General features: G+C 50.1%; 5 protein-coding genes across 5 annotated transcripts; 3 read left to right on the forward strand and 2 right to left on the reverse strand.

The window, feature by feature from the left end:
- Positions 1–348: 348 nt before the first annotated feature.
- Positions 349–1,482, forward strand: GGS25DRAFT_534918 (uncharacterized protein; the record flags this gene model as incomplete). Its single annotated transcript, XM_049265822.1, has 2 exons — positions 349–497; positions 569–1,482. The coding sequence occupies exons 1-2, from the start codon at positions 353–355 to the stop codon at positions 1,480–1,482; spliced, it is 1,059 nt and encodes a 352-aa protein (XP_049113405.1). The 5' UTR covers positions 349–352.
- A 660-nt stretch (positions 1,483–2,142) lies between these two features.
- Positions 2,143–3,195, reverse strand: GGS25DRAFT_525794 (uncharacterized protein; the record flags this gene model as incomplete). Its single annotated transcript, XM_049264864.1, has 1 exon — positions 2,143–3,195. One exon carries the CDS (start codon positions 3,193–3,195, stop codon positions 2,143–2,145), a length of 1,053 nt encoding a protein of 350 aa, XP_049113406.1.
- Positions 3,196–3,596: 401 nt separating this feature from the next.
- Positions 3,597–4,550, reverse strand: GGS25DRAFT_534921 (glycoside hydrolase family 61 protein; the record flags this gene model as incomplete). The annotated part of the gene is made up of 3 exons (XM_049265823.1): positions 4,386–4,550; positions 3,964–4,317; positions 3,597–3,883 (listed from the first exon to the last, which is right to left on the reverse strand). The coding sequence occupies exons 1-3, from the start codon at positions 4,435–4,437 to the stop codon at positions 3,597–3,599; spliced, it is 693 nt and encodes a 230-aa protein (XP_049113407.1). The 5' UTR covers positions 4,438–4,550.
- A 1,906-nt stretch (positions 4,551–6,456) lies between these two features.
- On the forward strand, positions 6,457–7,362 carry GGS25DRAFT_534923 (uncharacterized protein; the record flags this gene model as incomplete). The annotated part of the gene is made up of 1 exon (XM_049265824.1): positions 6,457–7,362. The coding sequence occupies one exon, from the start codon at positions 6,457–6,459 to the stop codon at positions 7,360–7,362; it is 906 nt and encodes a 301-aa protein (XP_049113408.1).
- Positions 7,363–9,493: 2,131 nt separating this feature from the next.
- GGS25DRAFT_534926 (soluble quino protein glucose dehydrogenase) lies at positions 9,494–11,333 on the forward strand. Its single transcript, XM_049265825.1, has one exon. It carries the CDS (start codon positions 9,819–9,821, stop codon positions 10,932–10,934), a length of 1,116 nt encoding a protein of 371 aa, XP_049113409.1. The 5' UTR covers positions 9,494–9,818; the 3' UTR covers positions 10,935–11,333.
- The last annotated feature ends 6 nt before the right edge of the window (positions 11,334–11,339 follow it).

An 11,339-nucleotide genomic window follows, 5' to 3' on the forward strand; every position in this document is an offset into this window, starting at 1 on the left:
TGTTAGTTATGCATTGAAGGGATTCAACAGAAAAGTTCATGATCGTCACAGGCAGCAGATCTGAAGGAGGCAGTAATGAATATGGCTTCTACCGAGATGGAATTGGACTGGGAAGATGGATGATCATCGCGATTGATGCCAGTATTCTTTATTTTTGACAGGAAAATAGAATGAAAATAGAAGTTGGAAATGAGCATAAATAGATGTCTTGATCCCCTTCTACTGGGCTGATATTCGAACAACCACCACCACCACCACCACCAACACTACCAACACGGACAGCATCAGACTTCATTAAAAACAAGCATTTCAACCAACTCTACTCCATAAACAACCTACCAAGTCAATCATCATGGTCGGAACCAAGTTCCTCACACTTGCTGGCCTCGCAAGCCTTCTGCTGCAAGCCAATGCCTACAAGTTGATCGCCTACAAAGATAAGGGGTGCACAGGCGACATCCAGGAGACCATCGAGGACACCAAGTTTGGGGCCAACTGTAATGAATTACCCGACCCCCCCCCCATCCCCTAATACGAGCCTATGCTAACACTTCCGCTTTCCACACAGGCCAGCACTTCAAGAAAGGAGCCGCCTCCGTCAAGGTCGAAGGATCCTCAGACGACACGCCCTGGATCTTCTTCAACGACTGGTGCAGCACCGGCTCGCAAGTCGCCAGCTTCATCGGCGACGGGTGCGTGACCCAGGGCAAGACGAAGATCAAGTGCGCCACCAACATCATCCCCGAGGGAACCTCGAAGAAGCGCGACCCCGAGGGCTCCACGGCGCAGAAGCGGACCTCTCCCGGCACCGTGAGCGCGTGGAAGAGCAAGGACTGCTCGGGCAGCCCGATGAACACGATGCGCTTTGCCGGCGAGAACCTCCCCGTGACCCTCAACGACGTCTCCTCCATCAAGGTGTCCGGCGTCCCCGACGTGGACGTCGCGTTCGCGTGCAGCGACAAGAACTGCCACGTCGACCACCAGGAGGCCGTCCTGACGAACGACGACTGCATCGACGTTTCCGGCAAGAAGGTCAACTCCGCCATGGTCATCGGCGTCGTCACCCCCGTCCGTCCGCGGGACATCTCAGAGGACCGCCTCTACTCGCGCAGCCTCACCGCCGCCCTCGCCGACCGCGCCGACAGCATCGCCTGCGACGCCAGTGGCGGAGCCGACTACACGGATGCGCTCAAGGTGGGCGACAAGTGGCAAGGTGACAACGGCATGGCGTGCTGCTGCCATCTGCCAGGCGGCCGCACCTCGCAGAGCGTCGGGTCGGCCAAGGCCTCGTTCAGCGACAACATCCAGTGCCCCGTCAACCCCTCCGGACAGCCGCCGCCGGCCACGGCGTGCCCCATGATCTGCAACTCGATGAGGGCCTACGTCTATGCCATCGCGACGAAGTGCAAGACGGGCGATAACAAGACTGGTGGCTCGGTTACCCTTCCTGGAGACTGGAAGATTAGCTTGGGCCACAGCTAAATAGTGAGATAGCTATGACCAGACAGTTTTCTGTGTCAGAAAAGATAGGAGGATGATGCTGCTGCTGCTAAGGAGCCCTCCATTACTTATCTTCCTTGCTCAACCAGGGACGGTTGAAGATATAAAAGGCAGATCATGTTCATGTTGGGAGTTATGATTGACGGATTCGTTGTATCAAATGATTATGTGTTGTTTTATGTATATACGCACCTGAGTACTTTACACTTACATATATATACCTTCTTTTATTGCTCTTCTCTAAAGCTGATCAGGTTGTTGTCGCGTACCGCCTGTATGTCATGTACTTCGTACCTACCCCTATTCTCCCTTGGCTAAGGAAAAGCACCTGTAATTCCAGAGTCGTACTCCTAACTCTAACATCAAAATCCCCAACTCCAAGGTCACAGTCTGTCTCTCCACCTGAAAGCTACCATATATAGCACGCTCAATCTACTGAGCGTGGAGTTTGTGACTTGGACGGTAGGATAGAGCTACTCGCACTTTGTCGCGTTTGTCGTCCTTGAATCTATCGTTCAGTATCTTCATTAGCATAGCACGGGACGAAGGGAAAATGGAAGAGGGAAAATATGCATACCATTCTTCAAGAATCCTATTAATCGGTTATGGCTTCAGCTTGACAAGCTTAAGCCTCGACTCCCATCACATTGGTATCCCCTCCACACAACTGAGGAGCACGCCTGATATCTTCCATTCATCGCCATTGGTCAGATAACTCCAATGCAGAACCATCCACGTGTCGTGCCATCCAGTTCCGCAAGGTTGAATCGAAATTGCCTCCGCATTCGAGGAATAGCCCAGAGTACCTTGAAACTGCGACACAATCGCCACAGGATGTCCTCGGTACGTTTGATGGCCACGGCCCAACGCAGTTCTTGACATGAGACCCCCTGGGCTCAAGAGCAAGGGATGCTTCCCCACCATGTCAGTCGCAATGCTTTTCCCACCCTCTTTCATAGCAACGTAAACTCTTGATGGCAATGTGGGGTTTGGCCTGAAGGTGCATGCGAAAGCATGACCGTCGAAAATATTCGATACACGGCTCCAGACTCCATCTACGAACGAGTACTGAAAGATCCCCTTGTCTTGTGGGATCAATGCCTTGAGGCCGTCTTCTTTGGAATCCTGGTAGAGCCAAACCGGTCCAACGGCACCAGTTGTGATCCTGGAGCCCAGGACCCAACGATAAGATGTCGTGTCGTCTAGACTACTAAATGCTTGATAGCAGCAGTAATGGAAAGCATTGCCGATAGCGTCGACTAGCACAGTCTCGAGCGTGTATTCTTTCGATTCGGGCGCTGGAAAGCTACATTGGAAGATTGGGGAGGCCTCGGAAGCAACTATCTTGCCGTAGTAGGGATGTCTGTCGGCATTGACCGTGCCCGCGAGTTGCCATCTATGAGTGATACCGTCCATGTAGGTAGCGCCCTTGCGCGTGTAGTGTTTCACGCGACCATTGTCTTCTAGAACAATAACCTCTAGGTTCCCGTCTCCCTGGCTATTAGTCTTGACAAGGTTTTGGATGATCGAACCGCCAGAGGAAGGTTTAGATGTGACTATGCCAGCGTCGTGCCACGTTCCGGCGAAACGGTCTCGGTAGACGTGTACCAGCTGCCGATTGGAATTCCCCTTATACCCGGCGAGGTTGAGAACAACCTCCAGAGTTCCATAGGACGTTTGGCATATCCGATTCATCGTGAGTAGGCATTCAATATTTGAGAAAATGAAGGCATGCACAAGACGTGAGGCAATGATACGCTAACGGACGACAATTGATATATGCTACACATCAGACGACGAGGTAAACATGAGCCACCAACCACCAATTTTTCTCGTCATGTAAATAGAAAATACGGACTGGGACCTTGCAGTATCTTTAAAATTTGATTTTATTCAAGGGCCAATCAAAGCTGCGCAGATTTGTACTACAACAAACGGCCACCCCCCTATTCTCTATCACTTTCATTCTGCAAACGGCAACATCTAATAATATTCCACATACATACAGACGCGCCAATGCTACATAGGCAAAGTATCTAAGTACATATACATTTGACCTATGTACCTACCCCCTACCCCCTATGTACTCCCCGCCCTCACCCACTCCACACCGCCGGCCCCGGCGCAACATACGCATCGGGCTGGATCGCGCCCAGATTCACCAACAGTCCCGGATCCGTGCTCTTGTACGCTCCCGGGAGCGCCACCAGCGGGCCCGGCGTCCCGCTTCCGCCCCCCGTGATCTTGATCTGCGAGCACGCGAGGTACAGCTGCGCCATGTTCGGCTGCATCGCCATGTGCAGGGCGATCTGCTCGACGCGCAGCAGGTACTCGCCGTCGGGGGTGGCGGCGGGGATGGTCGCGTTGGTTAGCACGTACTCGTCTGTGTGGCAGTGGGTTAGTCGGCTAGGTATCTATGCAGGCTCTTAAGGGGTAAAGGGGGTAAAGGGGGAAGAGACATACTCTGCCCAGGCCAAGTAAGCTGCTTATTGCTATCCATCGTCGGCATCGTCGAGTGAATCTTAAACCACACGTTCCCCGCCCCATCCCACGTCGACGCCGACTGTCCCTCGGGTACTTTGGCCAGATAGTACTGGGTGGGTCCGGGGTGGTTGACTTGCTGAGTGGAGACGTAGTGGATGGTAGCGCCCGCAGGGACGTCCGCGACCTTGGCGGCGGTCTGCGAGGAGTAGCAGCGGAGATCCGGGCTCGCTACGTTCTCGATGCCTTGCTTGGAGTTGGCGTTCTTGGTCATCCGGGTTACGGACCAGTCGGCTTCTTCGGGCTTGCCGTTGACGACGAGCCGTGGGAAGGTATCTGAAAGCTTATGAGACTTGTTTGTCCCAGGAGGTGTTTGAATTGATGTTTTGGCTCGATGAACTTACAGTGTGCTTGGACTGCCGTCGCGGCAAATAGGAGGCTTGTGAGGAACTGCATTTTTGTGTAGGTAAATTCTTACTACGTAGTCACAGGGAGAAGAAAAAGGCAGCGGAAGTTAGGGTCACCACGACGAGAATATATATGTCTGTCTAGTATCTATCTTGAGCCACGGGTAACAAACCCCTTGCGAATTTATTAGCAAGCACATGTGATGATATTAATTCCAATTACTCATGCTTGCACAGCCAATCCCATCTCTGTTATCTCCATTGTCTTGATTTTGTGTCCTATTTTAAGAGAATCTGCTGTTTTCCCAACCTATGAGCTCCCTCTCGGCTAATATCTAGTCTGGGCATCTTACCCTTCCCATAACGTGAAGATCTCGGCAGTGCAGAAAGGAGAATGCGGGGAGAGGCTGGATGGGTGGATAGATCCGAATTTGAGCCTCACGTAAACGACGTAAATAGGTAGTTGCCTTTTTGAAAAAACAGTCACGAGTGCGTATGACGATAATTGGGCGAATTCAATTTTCCATCTGAAGAATCTGCCAGATTTTACCGCTACGCTAAAAGGTTAATGGTTGATCTTTCATTGTTTCTCTTCGGCTTATGTCAGTATATCTAACAGAGTCTACCTAGTTTGGAACTCCAGTTGATGTATAACTCAGAGTTTCAGACCATAGTTAGGTAAAGCTCCTTTACGATAAGCAATGTGCTAGATCTCATGGATTATTGTTTACTTGTCGAAAACAGTCCACTCAGAGGAACACACAAAAGCGTAACAAGCAAACTTTTGATTCCATATGTTTATTTATTGTCACAAAACCGTAATGAAGATGTCTAATGAAGATGTTGTCTAATCGTCCTCGTTGCTTATTTGTCTAACCTAGCTTTAAATTTATTACCTAGTGTTAACCTAGATCCATTCATGTATTCTAGCATAGAAAACAATTAGCCCATCAACAGCCTCCAAAGTTGCCTCTAGTTAACTAGGCAGATAACACACTGAGTAGTAACCATAGCAACTGGTATTGTTGTCTATTTTAACTCAAGATTTACTACACGATCGACGATTTAAAGAGTTCACTTTAACGGCTTTAGCGGATTAATAACATTCTAGATTAACTATGTGAAATTTATTAATGTATGTGCCTGAAAAGCCCACACTACTAAGGACACGTTTAGTCAAATAGGGGTAAAGGAGTAGGGGGCGCGAAACTTCTGCTCATTGTAGGCACACAAGGTTAATTTTGACCTCGAATGGTCAAGAGAGTGTACTCAACGAATTAGTCACATGAGATCAAAATCGTGGGATTAGGGCTGTGAAGAATTGCGTAATAATATGGTCTAATTTCAGAGCTGGGTTTGCATAGCACCGCACTCTACGAAGAGGGGATTGATATCGTACTGTAGGTTTCTACAAACATAAGGCAGTGAAGCGCTTTTGAGAGGTTTCAAGACCCTTTTCCAGAGACATCTGCTATATCACTTCATGTAGGTTTTCAACTTAGTTCGTGGCTTCGAAACCCAAAGCATGAACCGCCGCGATCTCCCCAGATTGATACCTTAACACCTCGCGATGCCTCAACAATAATGGTTGCCTGAGTGATCCGAAACTTTGGTGGCATTAGCATATCCCATTGAGCAGATTGAAAAAGTCTATTTTATGTTTTCACACATCGGGGAAAGGCGGTCACTCTTATTTATATAAATTTGGTCCGTTGCCAGTTTTCCCATTTCTTTCCATCCATTCTATATATCCAACACACTCTGCACTGCATACAGTAAAGCCAATCTATTCAAGATTAATTTCTTAATACTTCTTCTGGATCTCTTCCAAATCAAAAACTCATAACTTCTAAACAAACAACAATCAACTTCTACCGTCGACTTCGACTTCTCACAACAACACACTTAACAGAAAGCAGATCATCACTGCTATTCTCACAACAACTTTTACAATAGTATTTATTGCAATACTCCCAAAACTCATCCTTCATCGTTAAATATATCAGCCAACCAACAAATCACCAACAAATCACCAAAGAAATCACCATACAACTTCTCGATCATCGCAATGGCCCCTTTCAACCCTTTTTCTATCTTCAGCCAAGCCTTCGCCGCTGGCCAAGCCGTCGATGATACTCAGGAAGACGTCACGATGATGGACGTCTTCGGAGAGAGCCGAGATGTCGACATGGACCGCATCTCTCCGGTTAAAACATACAACCCTAAGACCCGAAAGTACTCGGATAGCAGCGACGTCGACATGCTCGCCTCGTCTCCAGTTAAAAGATACAACCCCAAGACCCGAAAGTACTCGGATAGCAGCGACGTCGACATGCTCGCCTCGTCTCCGGTTAAAAGATACAACCCCAAGACCCGAAAGTACTCGGATAGCAGCGACGTAGACATGCTCGCATCGTCTCCAGTTAAAAACTACTACGCCACAGATGACGATGACGACTCTAAAGGTCTTCTAGCTATGGACTGGGAGCCTACTGGGCCCCCGTCCGACGTAGAGATGACTTATGGCGACAAGTCCGAGGACGAGTACGACTGGCGCTACGAGCTTATTTCCGCCGTGTGTGACTACATAGTGGCACAATCCCACCGAAGCCAAAAAGCACAGGATCTTAAACAATCCCACCGAAGCCAAAAGGCACAGGATCACAAACAATCCCACCGAAGCGACAAAGCACAGGATCTTAAACGATCCCACGGCTCGGAGAAGAACCCTCGAAAGCAACCTCGACACACTAGTGCTCGAGAAGAGCAGCAAATGGGAGCCCCAGCGAAGAAGCAAAGAACGGAGCCAGAGGCACCAAAGGTCTTACACTTCCCACGCGCCCACCAATATGGCCACTCACATGGCCACTCGCACGTCCACCCGCACGGCCCCCGCCGAAAGCTATCAGCCAACCAGATTCGACGTCGACGACAGTCTCGTCAAAAGTCTGGAACCCCGCCCTTTCGCCGTTAAATCGTGCCAGCTATACAGGAACTGTAAGTACCTAACCTAGTACCTAGCAATGAATATGATCTCTTGAGCTCTACGACTAACTTCTCTACTTAGGGTCACAATATACGTCGGTATGATGATATACGCCGACATGATACTACAATTGTACGAATGCGAAATGGAAAATGGGTTTGGATTCATGGAGATACCCCGGGATGATCAATGAAGAGCCTGGATACGGCTACTTGGAGTTATTGGCGTTTTAGGATGGGGGATAGGGAATTAGGATGGGGGGTAGGGAATTAGGATGGGGGATAGGGGATAGGGAAGGAACATCAGCGTTAGTTTGGGTTTACTGGAGCTGCCTTTCGACAGGAAAATACACGATTCCTCGCAGCGGCCGGCGCATTGTGCTATGGACACCTACACACCAATATATCGGCAACCGTGTTCCCCCCCCCAACATATCGTTCTAAGACTGTTGACTGCGTGAGATGAAATAACAGAAATGTGACACGTGGCATTAGAAGTTGACTTAAGCTCAGATCTAACAGAAAGGATCTTATACTTTTCGCGACATAGCTTAGCCTTTGGTTATATGCCCCCTTCTTGAGGCTCTTATCCGTCTCTAATGTTTCGAGGGCTCTGTATTCTATGACTCTTCAGCACGAACACGGCAGTAAGTTTGACTAAAGGTTTGATGGCCAGAACTAAACGAAAGGGCGGCAAGGGGAACACAGCGCTAGTGATCTTCATTTTCCATGCTCGGACGAAAGTTGCTGGATGGGTTTCTATGTAGGTACGTGGAATTAAACTCACTGCTATGATATTACTGGTTCGTATTGCCATATAAACTTCAAGCTTACCTGGGAAACATGTACAGATGCATCGTTAAGGTCGCTGTTGTTGATATTTAACTCTCCCCTAGTAACTTAATCGTGCAGCAGCTCCTGAAAAGCCCACTACTTTTACGGGCCAATCATTGTTTACTTCATGGCCCAATATAGTAATTTGGACAACATTATCTGCCAAAAATAGACTTTATCGTCAAGGTTTCTCATCGCGAGCATGCCGGGTAAAATGATAACCATGATAGCGATAGCTTCACATATGTCTTAAGCTGCAATAGCTGAGGAACGACAAAGGAGAGGGAATAAATCTGGGATGATAGATGGGGGAAGGTATCCATAATTATAACCCTAGATCATACCTAGGTACCTACTTGGCCTCATAGGAGTGAAGCACAATCGAAATGAACGAACCGTAGTGTGTACGCGTCCTTACCTACCTAACCTAGGTACTTAGGTACTTAATTGCCCCTATTTCTTGTATTGCCCCTTTTTGTCCCAGATTGAATGTACAAATTCTACACACACACGTCATATCCAGTACTAGCTATCACATCTATAACCGGCCCTTTGTAGTAGGATGGGACTTCCACCAGTATACACAGCTTTTCACACCTAAGATACGTCTTTTATAAAGTTATTTATGAGGTTGGTAACTGACCACCTAGGTATATACTATGCAGGTCGTATTTGCGTGGAATCGTACATCGTTATACCATTCATTCAGCTGGGGTTTCATCATGGATTTCTCAAGATAAGTAGATCTAAAGCCAAGAGATGCAGGATATTGCTGACAGCTCAAGATGTACTACCCTCAGGGCATTCGTAGGGCATCAAACGGATACACGTCTTCTCAAAAGATTCGGCTTCTGTCTCACTAATTGAGCTGCAAGTAGATAATACTAATTCGATAACAGGATTACAAGAAGGGTCATAAAAACAGAATGCCGCTGATCATCGCCCTCCGGGCTCCGTTGCTATTTTTTTTATTTATTGCGATAACACTCCCCTCGTCACACGGCGTGATTATGCATACGAATGATGTCTACGCGGCATAGACGCGTCCATGACAGGAGGTCTTTGGGAAAACTCACGTGTCGATCTAATAGCCGTTCCGTAAGAAGGTCTCCAATTGTAAAGCTATGATATTAAGCCATATCGAGGATGTTCCGGGCGGCGAAATCGAGAAGTAGCGGAGGACGGATCGAGAACCCCCGCATGGTGTAAAGAAAGAGAAAAGCCGGTCTTGGCGTCGGTAGTCAATCGTAATAGAGGAAAACTGTCGTGCCCCCAGATTAGGGTGGGAATGCCATGCCGGGCTTTTGCTAAATCGGTCATCCTATGGAGACGTACGGTACAACGGTACAGGGGACAGACGATAGAGCCAAGAGGGGAACTAGTTTCTACCGGTACCAGGGTTATAAAGTGCAGATACTCTGATTTAACCTTAACACACGTCAACAGAGGCTGCTGGAGTCTTCCCCGTTTCTTATATACCTACCTACCCCGTGGGGAACTGACAACCTAAGAGTTTCTACACGATGTAGAACCATTCAACCCTCGACCCTCTAGGAAGAACAACACAGAAACACTGGGAAAGCAAAAGGTCGCCCCGAAAATAAAGAAACGATGCATCTCGGACTTTCCGCCACCTACGCTTTGGCGCTAGTGGCCGGTGCATTAGCCATGCCATCGCAACAGCTAGACACCCGCCAGCAGCCGTTCACGTCAACCGCCATCACCACGCACACCGAGCCCTGGGCGTTCGCCTTCCTGCCGGACAACCGCATCCTCGTGACCGAGCGTCGCGGCAACCTGATCCTCGTCGACCCGGAGAAGAAGACCAAGGGCACCGTCACCGGCGTGCCCGCCGTCGCCTACGGCGGCCAGGGCGGCCTCCACGACGTCGCCCTGCACCCCCAGTACGAGGAGAACAACATCGTGTACCTCAGCTACGCGGAGAGCGGCTCCGGCGGCGCCGGCGGCGCAGTGGCGCGCGCCAAGCTCACGCTCGACACCAACGGCGGCGGCGCGCTGTCCGGACTCGAGGTCATCTGGCGGCACTCGCAGCGGGCGTCTGGGGGACTGCAATTCGCGTGCCGGCTTCTCTTCGGGCCCGACGGCGCGCTGTGGATCTCGTCGGGCGAGATCAACCAGATGACGCCGGCGCAGAGCATGACGAGCAACCTCGGCAAGGTGATCAAGCTGTACGACAACGGGACGGCGTTCGCGGGCAACCCGTTCGCGAGCCAGGGGGCGGTGCAGGCGCAGATCTGGTCGCTGGGCCACCGCAACCCTCTGGGCATCGACTGGGACGCCGAGGGCCGCCTCTGGGAGGTCGAGATGGGCCCCATGGGCGGCGACGAGCTCAACCTGATCAAGTCGGGCGCCAACTACGGGTGGCCCGTCGTCTCCGAGGGCCGTCATTATGATGGTCGCACGATCCCCGCCCACAGCACCCGCCCCGACATCGAGCCCCCCAAGGCCTTCTGGGTCCCCGTAATCTCCCCCGCCGGCCTCATCATCTACAAGGGCAAGCTGTTCTCCAGCTGGACCGGCAATGCTATTATCACCGGTCTCACCTCGCAGGCTATCGTGCGCGCGACTATCACGGGCGACACGGCGAAGGAGGCCCAGCGCATCTCGATGGGCAAGCGCATGCGCGGTATCCGAGAGGACAAGGAGGGCGCCATCTGGGTGATTGAGGATGGTCAGGGCGGCCGGCTCTTGAAGCTTACCCCTTAAACTAGGTAAACTTGCGTTATTAGCGAGGGACTTGGGGAGATTTTGGGACAGCCTGTACATAAGGTACATATATGTAGATTATATAGTCGTTTTTTCACGCGTTATAAGATCCGCGCAATTTACCTTTCAAACCTGTCGGTAGATGGCAACTTATCCTCCTTATCAAGCTTGCCAACTGTTCCGAGCGCCCTGATATCACGACTAGAGATTATTCGAGGTGACCAAGTTGAACTCGCTAACTCCCTATCATTTATACCATAACTATCCTCCCCCTTTACCTAAAGTGTGTTGAGACCGACTGTGTTAACAATGAAATACGAAGGTCTAGCACCAACCTCGCAGGATAAATAGCTGGCTCGGGAGTAGCTAGATAGCTGACATCGGTGTGAAGTAGAAAAGGGGTCA

This window comes from Hypoxylon fragiforme (genome assembly GCF_022984875.1).
Source record: "Hypoxylon fragiforme strain CBS 206.31 chromosome Unknown GGS25scaffold_9, whole genome shotgun sequence".
Taxonomy (NCBI): domain Eukaryota; kingdom Fungi; phylum Ascomycota; class Sordariomycetes; order Xylariales; family Hypoxylaceae; genus Hypoxylon; species Hypoxylon fragiforme.

What these genes read in the sequence shown, in the direction of transcription:
- GGS25DRAFT_534926 (XM_049265825.1), top strand. Translation starts at nt 9,819, where the DNA reads ATGCATCTCGGACTTTCCGCCACCTACGCTTTGGCGCTAGTGGCCGGT.